We start from the raw sequence: 18,320 nt of genomic DNA on the forward strand, positions 1-18,320 counted from the left end.
TACCATCCATCCACCATTTAGTAAGTTTCCTACCAACTCCACTATCAAGTTGGTTATATCCCAAGTCTAAACTATTTGATGGTTGGTTACAACTCTTCAATTTGCTTAAACTTAGTAATTTTACAAACATACTTGGGGGTTTTTCCTTTTGGGCCAACGTATTGCTCCAACTATTTGTCATCGTTGCTTGGCACCCAGAGAGTTTGCTTCTCATATTTTCTAACGTTGTGACTTTATCGGCATTCTTCAGCACAGATTGCGATTACACTTTCGTCATACTACTTTTGGCACGTTCTTCGAGGCTTTTCGGATTTATCCTTACTGACCAGAGTTTGACTTGTTCTTTTCTTGGGTTCGGTATTGGGCACTTCGCTCTTTGCAGCAACCTCTTTTCGATTGCCTACAAACTCTCTATAGAGTATCCTACATTGAGATTTTCTCTTGATGTAATTTCCAGCTATGTATCTTTCTAGCTTCTCATTTTTGGGATAGCTACCTTGTAATATAAAGCATTCAAAGTTTTCACCCCCAAAAAAAACTGTGCGTGCGTGCGTGAGAGAGAGAGAGAGAGAGAGAGAGAGAAGGGGGGGGGGGGGACAAAAAGAGGGGACCAAAATGCTATATTGATGTCCTCAGGAGGCCCATCAACGTATCAAAAGTAGAGAAAAACTAATGGCTACTTTCTTTCACACAAAAGTGCCAAACCTCCTCTTGAAATCAAATATGATGCCAAGCCACCTCTGTGTTCTTAATGTACTTGAAGGGTAGCTTGTGTGACTATGTAGTGGCAGGCTGTGCAACAATGGGATTGCGACGACTGGATTGCATATCATCCTTGATTGCCGTAACTGTAGCAACATGTGGCTTTATTTTCGACCTTCCTTTCTCCATGAAGCTTGCATTTCCTTTTCTTGTGTTGGCCTGAAGAAAGGAGAGGGGGGTGTAGACATTGGACGCACTCCAGCTTCCTGGAAAGCTGCATGTAACTATTTGTGATTGAATTTAACTTGCACCACGTACCGCATTCGTATTTGTGAAACATTATAGACAATATACTCATTGTACAAAAGTGAACTCTGCAAAAGTCACACGAACAGACGTGAGGAAAAACAAAGGCAATAGGAAAAGTTCAATTAAGATCATAAACCTTGAGAATTCCACATACTGTTTGTCTGGGATTCTCCATGGGCTTTCCCATTGGAACAATGAGACCATCTGGTAGAATCTTGAGCTCCGAAGGGTTCGGTTCTGTACCACCAACACCTTTTGTACTGCAATATCAGTAATTTATAAAGAGAAGTGAATTTCTCAACTTCACCATCAAAAGCACTACTTTGAAAATACCACAGTGCATGATACAGTCCTTGGGCATTACACAGCTCACGACCTGATAATAATCAAGAACAAGGATTTCAAGCCAATGAGGGAAAAAATGAGTTGCAGCAATGAGATTTTTCCAAGTTGGATGTGCGCCTTCTGTGCAAGGACTGGTTGAATAGAGGGTCAGAAGGTGTGACTTTGTTGGTGGAAGAGGTCATCAGATTCCAATGAGGAAGGATGCTGCGGGTCAAGTTGTCTGCAGGTAGCTTCAGGCGCTGCATCCCACGTGTGCTTGCTTCGTGTTATAGATGTTCGCACAGAACTCAGTGAGTTGAAACAAAAAGAATGCCTACAACTTGCATGAAATCAGCAATTAAAGCTAGCTTTTCAAAGGCCTATAGAAACCTGGTCAGCTTAGTAAAACCATGGAAGGAGACATGGATTTAGAAAAGATTGGAACAGGGCAAAGGTTTAGCATCCATTACCTCCAATGAAGACAACAGAGCTGAAAGCTTGGAAAAAGCATGCATGACCAACCGATGGGATGGTTGGTATGAGGGGCTTCTGCATCTCTGAGCATCCACCCCTCCACCAGATACAGTTGATAAGACTGACGCTTCAAACAAACACCCAGAAACAAACCCAAAATGGCACATATAGTTACTTTAGTCATAAAAATTCCCTACCTTGGTGCCATTTTTATTGAATCAATCATAGTACAAGGAGTTTCAAAAAGTAAGGGTCTGTGCAAAAGTTGGATCAAACGTGCATGGCTATTCTCTATCAAATTTGGAAGGATGAAAGAGAGACAAGGAATCTAGTTAAGTACCCCTAGCTATCTAGTTTACAGGTCCCTGCGAGGCATCTAGTACTCTTCAGCCCTAGTTATCTAAGTCCTCCTAGTCATCTAGTCATCTAAGTCCCCCTAGCCCTTGTGTTGTGTGCCATCAGATCCGAAGCAAAGAAACTGACCAATGTATAAGCGTGAGAAGCACCACCAATTCATGATGAGGTTAATAAAATTTGGTTTACCTCAAGGCCCCTGGAGACTCAAGTTTAGGATGGTAGAGCTCCAACAGAGTGACTTCCTCTTGATGTTGTCTAAAATCAGAGCAAACTACTTGGTAGGCAATAGGGTCACATCTAGCATCCCAGACATCCGACAATGGTCTATCCTTCTAAAACAAAGCTCAATCTCCCATCCTAGCATGACTGCATCATTTGCTATGACCCCAAGGTCCAACAATGGTACTCCTCTTCAATCTTCCATCCTAGCATGACTGCATCATTTGTTATGACCCCAAGGTCATAGCATGAGCAGGAATTGAAGATGGGCTTAGGTCCAAGGAGTGGACCCTTTTCAAGGGGTTAGTTAATAATTTAGGACTAATCCCAGTGAATGGGTGCCCTTGGATTAGGGATACCCATGGGCCCATTTGCAGGGATCCCTGCAGGCCTATGCCTTCCAGGCACGGATCTGGATATCTTAAATCTTTATCCTCTGCGACCTGGATTAAGAACCGATCTCTAAGCTGAGTGGTAAAGAGAAGAAACGCCTGAAATCCACTGCTCTGAAACACCCATACATTGCAGAGTTTCTTCTACAAACCTCTGCATATATGAGGTGAGAGAGAGCCTGAGGTTTATTGCCTTGGCCAAGAAAGAGTATAAGCCTCCAATCAAAAATGAGGGTCCTGTCTCCCACTTTGGGGATTAGATAAATGAGTCAATCTGCGAGAGCAACCATCCAAAATCTCCTGAAAGACTGACGTGATAGTAACCCCTATGAATCCCAGTGAGTAATGACGAAAGCCAGAGCAATACCATCATCACCTGGGCACTTGCCTTTTGGCAAAGCAACAAGTAACATCCTAACCTCCTGCGTCGTGAAGGGTTCCAAAATGTGGCCTCAGCTCTGTTGTGACCACGCTAGGCAAGTGCTCCCAAACTTGCTAAGCTCTGCCTCTGGCCAGGGTGGAAGTTTCAGCACAGTCGAGAGACGAGTTGTATGCAACCTATAATTGTCCCTGCTATGTCTATATCCCATGATAGAGAAAAGGTAACATGTTTATTACATCTACCCCCAATCTGAGCCCAAAGCATTTGGATTGATAGAATTGATGCCATCATGAACGTTGGTCTCGCTAGGGCCACTTCCATCATTTGGAAGAAAGGGATTTTCGATTGGATTTGGAGGGTCCACATTGTTGTTGCAAAGGCGCTCTCCAGGTCGTGTCGCAATGTTTGAACTACCTAAAAAATTCTGTTATCATTTGGGTGAGAAGTATTCAAATGTGTCTAATAAGTTATTGGCTACACAATTTGCTTTTGAAATTACTCTGTCTTAAAGTCCTATCCTATCTTGATTAATGAATGGTTTTTTGAACTGCATTGCATAGCAATGATAAATAATGTATGTTTTTGAACGGAATGCTTGTTGCAAGAGAACACACACTAAAAACTTAAAGCATGATCTTCATACAAAACTAGGACAACCAAATATGCTTAAATATAACAACATATTCAAAAGTAAAAGGATGTGGCTATGGATTTCTAGAGAAACTAGATAGGTTTTATATGAGCAATTAGGCATAGAGCCACGGGCCTTTTGGTAGGTACATGCTGGTGAGAGGCCTATGGAGCCATATTCGGCACCAAACTCTGGCTTCTCCAGATATCCAACATCTGCTCTGAAAGCCCCTCATCAATGCACAGGAGATCTTGTATCTTGACTGGCAGATGAGGATGTCAGTACCAAGTCCCTGACAAGGCGGACAACAGGAGGATGGCTTGGATGTGGTGGGTTTGATGATATAGAATTGCATCACTGTCTATCCAAAGCCCCATCATCAATGCAGAAGCGATCAATCCTGACATGGATAGTCCCCCTGAGTATCCTGTTAGAGCAGGAGTCTGTCTGTGCCTTTGTAAATATAGTTGCAAGGCTTAAGATGGATTATTAATTGGTAGCACGATTGGATGGCCCTCCCAAATCCTAGAATGATTGTGCAGCCTTTGTGAACGCTTGTTGTACTGTACCCGCAGGTAGTGCGAAGATCATAATTTTAAATGCACGATTAGTTTCTTAGTCACCCACATGCTCTAAAGCGCAATCACTATCTGTTCAAGCACAAATGACTAATGAAACCGTATGGGGGTCAGTCTTGGTATCATCTGAGCACACTTCTACCTAGACTTTGGCAGATCCCTCTGAGAAGCTACTTCAGCTCCTAGCTACAGACAAGTTGAAAGTAGTCAGAACGTTTTTGGACTCCCAGGACCAAGTCGTGAAGGTCTGGTTGTGATCCTTCTAAGACTTCATTGATCACAATGTAGGCGCCCATATTTAGAATATTCTCTAGATTTCTACTAAGAATGAAGATGAACCAAAATAGAGACCTCCAAGGGTCTGAGCTCTCAATAAAGGAAGTACGACTCAAAAGGGACAAATGCAATAGACTAAAATTTGGAAGCAGACAAAATCCCAATAAAAGCACCTTTTTTTTTGCAAAAAAAATAAAAGCACATTTGTATGTTCGATCCCTAAGTCAAATTGGTGGTATATGATATTAGCTGGTCTCACGGGAGGTGGACTTCAAGGAGGAGAGGCTTGACATATCCATTCAGTTCACAGGAGATACGCTTGGGAGAACAAGACTTAATTAAGGACGTCCAATCCTTGAGTCCCCATCCTCAATTGTGCAGTAGCCCACTCCCAAAGTCTCAGAAGAAAGGAAATTTAGTTTGCTGCACTCAAGTCTCACATGCATTTATTTGCAGGGATGATGGCACTAATTATTACCCATTGTACTGATCCAAAGTTGTACTGATCCAAAGGAGGACCCTAATAATTTTTTATAGCACAAATCAAAAGAGCAACAATTTCCGGCATATACAAGGTGCCAGATATTTTTCAGCAATAATATATACCTCAACTTCCCTTCTGGCAATTTGTCAGCATTGTAATTAGCATGTAACAGTTCCTGCATTTCTCCTAGTGCCACCTATAAAAATGATGTAGAAAGTAGTCTTAGAATACATTTCTGTTTCTCACAACATTAATTGCATAAAGGATAAGAAAATAATTGTTCTATAGAAATTATTCCCAGAAACAATTACATTCCTGACCCAAACTAAGAAAACTTACCTCACACAAGAGAAGAACTCCAATCGGATCTCGGGAAGAAGTGTAACAGTAGTTTGCACTTTTGGACACCATGTCGGCAAAATAGACACCCTTTCCAAACATATATCCTGTGACTGGGGCTTCTGGAGGAGCTATGCGCAGGCCTGAATGCAAATAATTTCAACTCATGCAAAGGGCTGTATTGCACACTTCTGTTTCTATAGGGATTAAGAAGAACCAACCACTGTTCTACCACTAGAGCAGCACCCCCATTACAGTTTTCTCTGAGGACAGACATTTGGCCTACAAAACCTTAAATAGAATCTTATCCGAGCCACATGTACTCAGATGTTATTAGCATACATACCCTGTGACAAGATTCCAGTCCAATTGGTCAACCTTGAACCATGCCACAGAAGCATCCTGTTTTTCACTTGAGAAAACTGTGCCAAAAAGGCCACCAAAGCAAAAGGAACATAAGTCAGCCAGCAGAACAAATTAAATACATGCCCGCTTTTGAATCCTTTCTTTAAAGGTGAATTCATAAAAGCAAAGGAGAAATGCAGTATCATCCAGAGCTGCAGATCCACTTTACGAGACAAACATACTTTTCTAAACTGATCCTCCTCAGCCTCCCTTCTAGCCTTGAACACTTGTAGAAGTTGAAGTTCATAATATGCATGTGTTCTTGCATGTGTGTTGATGATGTATTGCCTTATCTGTACATAGTAATCTGCATGTTAAATACTGGAACTTCTCAAACAAGTGTTGTCACTCTTCAAAGAACGACAGAGAGAGAAAACAGCATGAGCACAGGTTTTTTTTTCAGTCTTATTTCAATCCTCAATGGTCAACTACAAGTGCCCTGCATCAAAGGCCAGGTCCATGCCATAAGGGCAAAATAACTTTGTTATACAATAACTGTCCACTACCGTTTTAGGCCAGCTTGATTCCCACTGTCTTTACTGCCCTTAGGAAATGTGTTAAGTCATCCTTACTGCTACATGCGGGCAGATGCAATACTCTTGTAACCTTTTTCTCTGTAGAAAGAAAAATTTTCCTCTCCTGCTCCATTTCCACGTCTCTTTTCCTCAATGAGGTTGCAATTCCTTTCCAGCCCACCTTTCTGTGAGCCCCATTTTCTTTCCCTCACAACAATGCCCCGCACCCCCCGAGAAAAAGATTTCCCTCTTTGTTCTCGTTCCGTGTTTTCCCTCCCTCCATTCCAGTTTTAATACTCGTTTTGGGAATAGACCAGAGACACCACAAAAGTTTGATTTCAAGCTTTTCCCTTAACGACATCTTGTTTATGCATAAAATTTTGAATCATGCACACAGCACAAACTTCTAGCTAGTAATCGTATTTATTTTATCAAATTCTTTGTGCAGATTATATTATCAGAAGGCAACTCCAGATCCACATGAGCTTTTGCCATTGGAATGTTACAACCTCTTAGAGATCAAATGCAAGACCAAAAGATACTACACCCCCAATTCACTCAATAAAACATACACCTCCAACACAAAGAATATTACATATTCAAGGCTAATCAGGGTTCGTAACGCACATTGGGTTGCCTCTTAGACCATATAACCTAGCACCAAGACGCCCCAATCACCCTTCTATTGTGTCATGTGCATGGAACGTATCTAACCTGTGCTTTAAGCAGACAGCCTGGGGAGGATTGGGGCTGTAGGCCATCTTCTCCTGGTCGTAGTGATGCCCTATGGGCCCTGGTATGTGCCTTGTAGGCATAGTTATAGGCACTTTAGTGTTTTAGTGACTTTTATGCCACATAGGACATTTAGAGTTGGATGGCACCAACTATCTGATGTGGTCTTATCTCATGAAACATATTCTTGTTGCAAGGCACTTTTAGAATATTGTTTCTGGGGTTGACCTGAGGCCAGCCAATGCTACAGTGGCTGTCCCTACTGCTGGTCCCTCTGTAGAGGGTACCCCTCCTGATGCTTTATCCTCTAGCACTCCTGTTATTGCTCCTCCAACTCAGGAACAAACACAGGAACAAACAAGATGGGATGCGAGAGATGCAAATGCACATTTCTGTATTGCTTTGTCATGCAAGAGAATCATTATTCCACACATCAGGTCATGCAGGACAGCCAAGGATGCTTGGGACAAATTGGCTTCTCTTTATCAGATTCGCAATGAGGCACGTGTTGCATATTTAAGAAGGCAATTGCAAGAAGTCAGTATGAACGAAGGTGACTCTATGGATGCATACCTGACAAAGGCCAAGGACCTCATGGAACAACTTGCCAATATTGATGAGGTGGTGCCCCATTCTCAACTTGTCAGTACTGTGAGGGAAAGAGAGAGGGAGTGGAACAAAGGAGACAGAGAGAGGGAGACACAAGAAGTGTGGGTGTGTAAAGTGTTGAGCCACACTACAAACTCATAGGTTTTATTAGGATTAGGCTTTCACCCTATGACTGTCTTAAGACAGTCATAGGTGTCATAACATTTTAAAGGGTGACAATGTGCCTTTACCCCAACAACCTCCCACCTAAAGGCCAATGTGCCTAAAGGGGAGAAAAGAATAAAAATTACAGCAATATACAGTTACTGTATACAAGACCATAAAATAAGAATGGTCTCATCCTAATCCCATGATGTGGCGACAATGTGCAAACCGCTCTGTAGGCAAGCTCTTAGTGAGCAAATCTGCAGGATTATCATCAGTATGCACCTTCACAAGCTCAAGCCGCTTGTCTTCCAGTACCTCCCTGATGAAATGGTATTTCACATCTATGTGCTTGGTCTTCTGATGAAAGACCAGATTCTTTGCCAACATGATAGCACTCTGACTATCACAATGCAAAACTGGCATATCTCCTGTAATGCCCAAATCTCCCATCAACCGAGTAAGCCATATTGCTTCCTTGCAAGCCTCAGTGGCTGCAACATATTCAGCTTCAGTGGTTGACAGAGCAATGCATTTCTACAACCGAGACACCCATGATATAGCACCTCCTGCAAATGTGAAAATATAACCGGTAGTAGACTTCCGGTTATCTGCATTCCCTGCATAGTCTGAATCTGTAAAACCATGCACCAATGCATCCTGCCTACCATAGCATATGCACAAGTCTTTGGTACCCTTGAGATACCTCAAGACGCCTTTCACTGCTTCCCAGTGCCGCTTGCCTGGATTTGCCATTGATGACTCCCACCGCAAAAGCAATATCCGGACGAGTGGCAACCATGGCATACATCAAAGAACCAACTGCAGATGCATACGGAACCTTGGCCATTTCAGCCTTACCATCATCTGATCTGGGGCTGTCCTTACTGATGAGTTTTAAATGTGGAGGCAACGGGGTACTAATAGACTTCCCCCCCTCCATTTTAAACCTCTGCAGTACTTTGTCAATGTACTCCTTCTGTGACAGAAACAAAAGTCCCTTGGACCTGTCACGAATAATCCGCATACCAAGAATATGGTTTGCATCACCCAAGTCTTTCATGTCAAAAGACTTATGCAGTTGTTTCTTCAAAGCACTAATCTCCTGCTGAGATTTGCTGGCAATCAGCATGTCATCCACATATAGAATGAGTAACATCAAACTGTCATCCTTTGCCTGTTTGGTGTACAAGCAGTGATCGGTCTCACACCTATGATACCCTTGGGACTGCATGAAGGCATCAAACTTCTTGTACCATTCTCTTGGCGCCTGCTTGAGTCCATACAAGCTCCTCTTGAGCTTACACACAAGCTGCTCTTTCCCTTTAACAGCATATCCCTCTGGCTGACTCATGTAGATCTCATCATGGAGATCTCCGTGAAGAAAAGCAGTCTTCACATCCATCTGACATAAATCCATGTCAGCAACAAGAGCTAACACTGCTCTCAAAGTAGTCATCTTGACTACAGGGGAAAAGATCTCATCAAAGTCAATGCCCTTCTCCTGCTTAAATCCCTTGGCAACCAATCTGGCCTTATACCTCGGTAAAGCATTTGAATCCACTTTGACTTTGTAAACCCACTTGCATGGCAAAACCTTTCTGCCTGCAGGTAGCTGCACCAAGTCCCATGTATCATTTTGAAGTAGGGAGTCCATTTCTGACTGCATGGCTTTCTCCCACTTCCTTTTCTCTGTTCTTCCCATAGCTTCCTTGAAGCTGGAAGGCTCACCACAATCTGTCAGCATTATAAAATCAGCCACATTATTGGCTCCTGGAACAAACCTGTCAGGAGGCCGTTGTACACGGGTGCTCCTCCTAACAAAATGTTCCGGATTAGGCTGCTGTCTAGCCTGTTCGTCATGCATGACGGGTGGCTGTACCACCATATTTGGCTGTTCTACAGCACCATTTGCTGGCATATCCAGTGGTGCATCATTGGCAAAATTGTCTGGCTGATTTTCAGCCTGTATACCCTCTTGAACAGGGTTATCTACAGCAGCCTGCTGCTGCATATTAATGGGCATTCTTTGCTGTCCGACATCATCATAAACAACCCTCCTGTATTCCACACGTTGCACGGGTTCTTTGTGTACACTATCCTCTTTAAAGATGACGTTATTTCTGCGTATAATCTTCCGTTTGACGGGATCCCATAACCTGTACCCCATTTCACGTTCGTCACCGTAACCCATGAAGATGCATCTGAAAGACTTTGGCTCCAGTTTGGTGCGCAGTTCTTTGCGTAGATGAGCAAAGCACTCGCAGCCAAACACACGTAAGTGCTTATATGAAGGTGGCTTGCCAGACCACACCTCCTCTAGCACTTTCAACTCCAAAGCCTTATTCGGCGACCTGTTAATTAGGTGAACTGCTGTTTGCACGGCTTCTGCCCAAAAGCCTTCTTTGCGTAGATGAGCAAAGCACTCGCAGCCAAACACACGTAAGTGCTTATATGAAGGTGGCTTGCCAGACCACACCTCCTCTGGCACTTTCAACTCCAAAGCCTTATTCGGCGACCTGTTAATTAGGTGAACTGCTGTTTGCACGGCTTCTGCCCAAAAGCCATGGGGCAATGCAGCATAAGACAACATACATCGAACTTTTTCCTGAATAGTTCGATTCATCCGCTCACTCACACCATTTTGAGATGCATTATGAGGGGCTGTGAGTTCCTGTTTAATGCCCTTAGCTTCGCGAAACTGTACAAAAGCATGTGACACATACTCACCCCCATTATCGAATCTGAGGCATTTCAGCCTGCGTCCTGTCCGATTCTCAACCTGAGCGACAAACTTCTTGAAAGCATCTAAGGCATTGCTCTTATGCTTCAAGAAATAGACCCACACTTTGCGTGTGGCATCATCAATAAAAGTAACGAAATACTTTGCACCCCCTAGTGATAGCTGTGGCATCTCACACAAATCAGTGTGCACTAGATCAAGCGGTGCTCTATTCTGGGGAGTTCTCCTCTTATGAGAAGTCATAGAATGCTTTCCAAAAATGCAATGATCACAAGTAGGCAAATCTGAAAATGAAAGAGACGGCAGATAACCCAAACGTGACAGTTCTTGCATTCCTTTAACGGACATGTGTCCCAACCGGCTATGCCACAATGAAACCTTCGGCAGCTCGGTTATGGCAACAACATGATTACCTACACTGGAAACATAAAGAGGGTACAAGGTATCACTATTATAACCCTCAGCCACTACAACCTGGCCATTAGTAATCACCCATTTGGAATCCCCAAATGTGGTGTGGTAACCACTGTCATCCAACAAGCTAGTGCTAATCAGATTTTTCTTGATTTGCGGCACATGGCGAACACCATCAAGCATAAATATGCGTCCATCAGGGAATACTATCTGTATACTGCCAATCCCTGCAATCTAACATGCATAGTTGTTTCCAAGGTGAACAACTCCATGAGTACCTGTGTAGGAAGTAAACCACTCCCTACGAGGAGTAACATGAAAAGAAGCACCTGAATCCAAGAGCCAGGTGTGCATGTCATGGCCATCAACAACCAATGTATGTGCAATTACAGCAGAAGAACATAATACATCATGTCTGTCACTGTCACTGTCCTCTGCTGCAACATTCACTGCATCCAAGTCATCTGCCTTGGCCTTGCCTTTGCCTTTGCTTCCACTGCCTGCATCCTTTGTCTCAGCCTTCTTGGCTTTCTGATCCCGTATAAACTTGAAGCACTTAGACTTCACATGTCCCTTCTTGCCACAGTAAAAGCATTCAATATCCTTTTTGCCACAGGACTGACTGCGGGATTTGGACTTGCCAGCAGATCTCCCCTTCTGCTGAGTCCTACCTCTTTCCTGTACCTGCAAAGCATTGGAAGACTTGCTGCCCATATTATTCTTCCTGCTCATCTCCTCCATAAGGAGAGAGCTCTCCACATCAGCATACATAAGAGTGACATTTGAATTAGACAGGGTGGTCTTGAAAGTGTCCCAACTCTCAGGGAGGGTACGCAACAAGAAAGTAGCCTTGAACTCCTCATCAAGGTTCAATCCCTGTGCAATAAGCTGTGTAAAGATGGCATTGAACTCACTCAAGTGTGAGGTCATAGCTGTACCTTCCTTCATGCGAAGGTCGACAAGCTTCTTCAACCAATAAACCTTACTGGCTGAACTCTTTTGGGCATACAACTCTTCTAGCCTCTGCCATAGGCCATAAGAGGTCTTTTCAGCCTGAACATTGAACACAAGAGAATCAGTGAGAGTAAGCATAATAGCAGCCCTTGCAGACAAATCAAGCTCCTCCCACTCATCATCTGCCATCCCAGATGGCTTGACACCCTTCACCCTTATGGGCTTAGAAATCTTCTTTAGCAGAAGTACATTCAAACACTGTTCTGCCCATAATGCATAATTGTGTGCCCCTTCCAATTTCTTTATGTTCAGTATTGAAGATTCACTTCCCCCTGATGCCATATCAGATAAGGAAAGTGCCTGACTCTCCGTAAGTCAAAAAATGACTAAATAAAAATTCTGATTTCTCAGAAAACCTACTCTATCAAGAGCCAGGAGCACTCACAATAGTGCTGTTTTTTTACTGTCAAAAAATCTGCAGCAAAACAGAAAATTTTCCCTCCAGTCACTGTACCTTCTGACACACTGTACCGTGCTCAAATAGGCATAAAACAGTAACTTCAGAATGCTGCAGCTGTTCCACAAGTGCTTTATCAGTGCATCATCATCTGATGAAGCACAAAACACTGCTGTCCTGGACACTTCTCCCACCTCAGATGAGGTATTGCACTGATTTTATAGGCATACACCACTTGTCATACACTGTTTTGTCCACTGAAAAAAGGCTCCAAACACCTCAGCCTGTCACAAACCTGCAACAAAGTATGGGACAAATCCCAAACAATCACCCTTCTGCCAAGGGGATAAAAGGCATCTGAAGTTCTCAAACAGTAACTCAAGTGCTCACAAGCAAAATCTGGGCAAAAGCCCCTTGATTTGACACCTGTATCAAGTGAAAAACACCTCAACACTGAGGTAGCATACAAAATACAGCGCTCTCCTGGCACTTTCACCTAACAAAGTAATGCATAAACGGCCCTGTGTACACAATAACAACACAGATCCCAACGTACAAACACCGAAAAGAAAATCTTTTGAGCACTATCAACGATGGACAGTTAGGGACCGAGTAAACTCGATGCGCCCTGGCCAAGCATGGCTCAACTGAGATTTTCAAAGTGTCGTACACAGAATGTGACCTGCAAGAAATGTCACTGAGTACACTGCGGAAACAAGACCAATGTGGGCACCCTGGCTCCACACTGCCTCAAGGCATACACTGCATACACTTCCAAGCAAAAGCCCTTTGAAATTGTCACCCGAAAACTGAGATTTGCACTCAGCAAAAGCATAAAAGCCCTCTGCAAAATCAAGGCATCTGACCTTCCCGAAACAAAATAACTGTGCAACCACCACACACTCTGGCACTAGTCACCTCAAGCATGAGGGACACGAGTGTACTTGTTGTACCTCAAACACACAGTTTTAGAACTGAAAAAAAAATTCCAAGGATGCAGAGCAGAGTGCTCTCTCTTTTCCTTCTTCCCCCAAAAAAAAATCTATGCCTGCTGTACCTTCTGTACCTGCGCAGGGTACCTGCTGTACCCTGTACCTGCGAGGGCACGGATCCCAAAAACGAAAAATATCGAAGGTCTTGCAGGTGTCCTCGCCAGCTGATGGAGGTCGGCTGCCTGTGTGCAGCCGGCTGCTGCCGGTCACGCGACCGTACAGCTGGTCACGCGACCGTACAGCCGGTACGACGGCCTGTACGGATTTCGTACAACCGGTACGGCTGGCTGTACTGGTCGCTCCGGTACGGCTACCTGTGTGCAGCCTGGTTGCACGCGGCCGGTGCTGCGCGCTGCGCGCGCTGGCTGCACGCGGACAGTGCTGTGCGGTGCGCGCGCTGGCTGCGCCCACGCAGCTAGCTGCTTGAGCAGCTACTCCTGCACGCTGGCTGCTCGCGCTGCCCCGCTCGCTGCTGCCTCGCTCTGCTCACGCGCGCTGCCGCCCTGCTAGTTGCTGAGGGCACGAGGCCCGAGGGGAGAGGGAGGGGTAGAGTGAGGGGTAGACCGGAAATGAGAGGGAGAGGTAGAGGCTCTGATACCACTTGTGAGGGAAAGAGAGAGGGAGTGGAACAAAGGAGACAGAGAGAGTGAGACACAAGAAGTGTGGGTGTGTAAAGTGTTGAGCCACACCACAAACTCATAGGTTTTATTAGGATTAGGCTTTCACCCTATGACTGTCTTAAGACAGTCATAGATGTCATAACATTTTAAAGGGTGGCAATGTGCCTTTACCCCAACAAGTACCACATTGAATGGGCTGCCTGATACATATCAAGGGTTCGCTACAACCCTTCGATTAGTGGCCATGGGTAATCCAAACCACTACTCTTTTGATCAGCTAGTCACTTTGCTTTTGCAAGAAGCATAGTTACTAGGGAAGGCGTTCCATCTTCTTGGAATGTGGAAACACCGTTCCAAGGTGGAGCGCCTACCGGGAACGCCAAGGAACGTTCCCAGTTTTGGGAACGTGGCCGGAACGTCTAGGGTTTGGTGTTCCCAGTTTAGGGTTGCACAGGAGCATATATGCCGCCGTCCGGGGGTTTTCCCACTCTCTACCCTTCCTCCCACTCCCTTCTACTCCCTCTCCTTCCACTCAGCCCCCTCCCACTCCCACTCCCTACTACTCTCTCTCCTTCCACTCCCTTCCACTCATCCCCCTCTCCTTCCACTCCCTTCAACTCAGCCCCTCTCCTTCTACTCCCTTGAACCTTCTCCACTCAGCCCCCTCCCCTTCCACTCCCTTCTCCACCCCTTTCCATTCAGCCACTCAGCACCCTATCCTTCCACTCAGCCCCCTCTCCTTCCACTCAGCCTCCTCTCCTTCTACTCCCTTCTCCACTTAGCCCCCTCCCCTTCCACTCCCTTCTCCACCCCCTTCCACTCAGCCACTCAGTCACCTCTCCTTCCTCCCCTCTACTCCCTTCCATGTGATTTGATGACGTGGCGTTCCCGTTCCCGTTCCCCCTTCCCGAAAGGTTCCCGTTCCGACCCCCCCCCTTCCCGAAACGTTCCCGTTCCCTGGTAACTATGGCATGAAGAGCAACGTCGTGCTAATAGGCAAGCTACTATTCCTGATCACGCATTTGCTTCACAACAGACAGGAAAAGGCAAGGCTTCCAAGCCTATGGGCAAGCCTAAATATGCGCCTAACAATGGCAATTCCTCCAATGCATCTAAAAATACAGCATATAAGTCAAAGAAGAAACGATGCAACTATTGTCGCAAGCCACGGCATGAAATTTCAGAATGTAGGAAGCGCATTGCTTCGGAGAAAAAGAAAGCAGGATTGACAGTTAATGCCTCACATGCAATTGAATCCCATGAGCCAGCAGATGCCTCACACACATGCTCTCCAGGATGATTAGGGATGGCCTGTCCATTGCTCCTTTGATCCCTCCCAAGGTGATGCATTCTTTACTGCTAATGATGCTCAGTCTTGGTATTTTGATAGTGGTGCTTCCAAGCACGTCACATCTTGCAGACAGTTGTTTCATTCCTTAGCTAATGCACCTCGAGGGGGGACTGTCACATGTGCTAATATTGCTTCCTATGCTGTAAAAGGAATTGGAGATATGCAGCTCACATCCATTTTAGGCCATCCTATCACTTTGACAAATGTTCTTTTTGTGCCTGGAATTGAAGTCAACTTGATTTCAATTTCAGCAATTGCCACTTCATGTTTCAGAGTGATTTTTTATGGATACAGATGTCTCGTATATGATCTTCGTGATGACAATGCCATAGTTCTCACTGGCACTTTGAAAAAGGGGCTTTATCACCTTGATGATCACTCAGCTGCACTCTCTATTGAAGCATTTGTTATTTCAGATTCAAGAACATCTTAAAAGTTACATTCATAGGGCATGGCAAATGATGTACCTCAAATTCACACAGTTTCCAAACATGTGTGTGAGGGTTGTCTTTTGGGTAAGATGCATCGGTTTTTCCTTTTTAAACGAATTGTCCAAAATTCTCACAAAGGAAATTGCAGCTAGTGCACAGTGATGTTTGTGGCCCAATGAGGACAAATGCCATTGGGGGGTACAAATATTTCATGACTCTCATTGATGACTTTACAAGATATTGCTGGGTATATGCTTTAAAAGCCAAAGCTAAAGTGTTCTCATGCTTTCAGAGGTGGTTGAATATGGTTGAGAATGAATCATGATGCAAGCTTGTCACCCTCAACACAAATACGGAGGGAGAGTACATGTCAAAGGAGTTTGATGCATTTTTGTCTTCACGGGGCATTGTTCACTCATGCACTACTCCTTACACTCCTCAGCATAATCCTGTTCCTGAAAGGAAGAACAGGTCCACTATGGAGATGGCCAGATGCATGCTTAAGGCCAAGTCCTTGCCCAATAAATTTTGGCTTGATGCGGTGATGTGTACCAACTATGTGCTGAATACACCTTATGAAGCATGGAAAGGCAGGAAGCCTTCACTTTCATACATGAGAGTTTTTGGGTCTCTTGCATGTATTCATGTACCATCTCAGCTGAGACATATGCTTGATGACAAGGCAATCAAATGCATAGTTATTGGTTACAGCAAGGAGAGTAGAGGATATTGGTTATACCAACCAAATACTCAGAAGATTATTGTCAATAGAGATGTAATCTTTGCTAAAGATTCGGCTTCTCCTCTTGTGGACTGCAAAGCTAAGCCAAAAGTTGACATGTTTGATGCCTTTGACTCTTGGTTACCTCTGCTTCCCTCAGAGGTAGACTTTGACCAGCAACATGAGCCTCCTGCAGGCCCTCCAACAAGCAATGATCAGCCAGTACCCCATGCTGATTTGCAGGTTTCTCTTCCAGCACAAAATGATCCCACTATTCATGATGCAGTGAGTGAAGAAAGAGCTGTCAATAGACAGCAAAGGCAAGTTCCCAGATGGCTTCTTGAAACATTGAAGGACAACAAACAAGATCAACCGCTTGCTGCCCGGTCAAGATCAGGGAATAGACAGATGCATGGTCACTTTCTTGATTTTGCACTCCTTGCTACAACTTGCAATGAAGAGCCTTTGTGTCATGAAGATGCTTTTGACAACAAAGAGTGGATGGATGCAATGAGAGCTGAGCTACAATCTATTGCCAGAAATGACACATGGGAATTAGTAGATCTCCCTTCCGGCAAGCATGCCATTGGTACTCGGTGGGTCTACAAATTAAAAAGGAAATCTGATGGCAGCATAGATCGACACAAAGCCCGTCTTGTTGCGAAAGGGTATGCCCAACAACAAGGCATTGACTTTGAGGAGACCTTTGCTCCCACTTCCAGGATTACTACTATTAGATGTGTTATTGCCATTGCAGCCCATCATCATTGGCAAGTGCACCAGCTTGACATCAAGACTGCCTTTCTTCATGGGGATCTGCAGGAAGACGCCTATGTGACACAACCTCCTGGCTTCGAGGTTGTTGGCTCTGAAAACAAGGTATGCCGGCTGAGAAAAGCCCTTTATGGTTTGAAGCAAGCACCCAGGGCATGATATGCCAAAATTCATGCACACTTACTGTCCCTTGGTTTTTGGAATAGCCCCACAGAGCCCACCCTTAATGTCCGTGGAAGTGGTTCTGATTTTTAGTGCTGATTTTATATGTGGATGACATGTTGATCACGGGCCCTGATACTCAGCATATTGCAGCTTTCAAGGCTGAGTTGCAGCAAGCTTTTGAAATGTTAGACATGGGACAGCTGCACTATTATTTGGGCATTCAGTTTGCTCATGTTGAGGGGGGTATCATGATGTCAAAAGACCTACAACCCTGATAGGCTGAAAAGTAGACTCAAGCAAGACATCCTCTGTGGATCTGAGCAATCTGCCACCATCCTGCACAGTAAAAACTAAAGCATCCTCCTGTGCATCTCGAAAGGCCAAAACCTGAAGCGGAACACCGCCTCTTGTAAGAGTACCTACCCAAGTGGAGCAAGTGAGTGGCATATCATCTATGTCTACCCACTTCTCTGGAAGGACTGCCTCAATCTGCAAGATCCTCCCTGCACTCAATCTGAGACGTCCTGTCAACTGAGACTTGGTCTCCTCTGAGAGCCTGCGGAAAGCTTTCCTAGACCCCAAAGATGATGCAGGTCCCCTCTCCCACCTGGACCACTGCATGTAGAGTGAGGCACCAAGTGGTCTGCCATGATCATCTAAAATATTGTCATTCCACATGATGGGTTGCCTATCAATCTCTTCACGAGAGGAAGGAGGAATCCTTCGAAGAGTGCTCCTGAAACTGGCCCATGCTTTCAAAATGGCAACCATGAGAGGGGACGAAGGTGATCTGAGGTGTGCTGTGGTTAAGATCCACCTAATACTG

General features: G+C 44.7%; 1 protein-coding gene across 4 annotated transcripts in view; it reads right to left on the bottom strand.

The window, feature by feature from the left end:
• Window positions 1–607: 607 nt before the first annotated feature.
• The window catches only part of PARP2 (poly(ADP-ribose) polymerase), a 108,155-nt gene continuing 90,442 nt past the window's right edge, over window positions 608–18,320 (bottom strand). For 2 of the 4 annotated variants that reach the window (XM_087400392.1, XM_087400390.1), the window contains exons 14-19: window positions 6,055–6,165; window positions 5,814–5,889; window positions 5,468–5,610; window positions 5,251–5,324; window positions 1,166–1,271; window positions 608–1,076 (exon numbers count right to left, since the gene is read on the bottom strand). In XM_087400392.1, coding sequence (XP_087256518.1) covers window positions 987–1,076; window positions 1,166–1,271; window positions 5,251–5,324; window positions 5,468–5,610; window positions 5,814–5,889; window positions 6,055–6,165 — 600 coding nt within the window. In that variant the 3' untranslated portion in view covers window positions 608–986. The remainder of the gene's footprint in view (window positions 1,077–1,165; window positions 1,272–5,250; window positions 5,325–5,467; window positions 5,611–5,813; window positions 5,890–6,054; window positions 6,166–18,320) is intronic. The other 2 variants (XM_087400391.1, XM_087400393.1) reach the window with 2 other exon arrangements.

The sequence above is a fragment of the Dipteris shenzhenensis genome, chromosome 29, assembly GCF_047967505.1.
Source record: "Dipteris shenzhenensis isolate YYH24624 ecotype China chromosome 29, Dip_SZ_1.0, whole genome shotgun sequence".
Classification (NCBI taxonomy): domain Eukaryota; kingdom Viridiplantae; phylum Streptophyta; class Polypodiopsida; order Gleicheniales; family Dipteridaceae; genus Dipteris; species Dipteris shenzhenensis.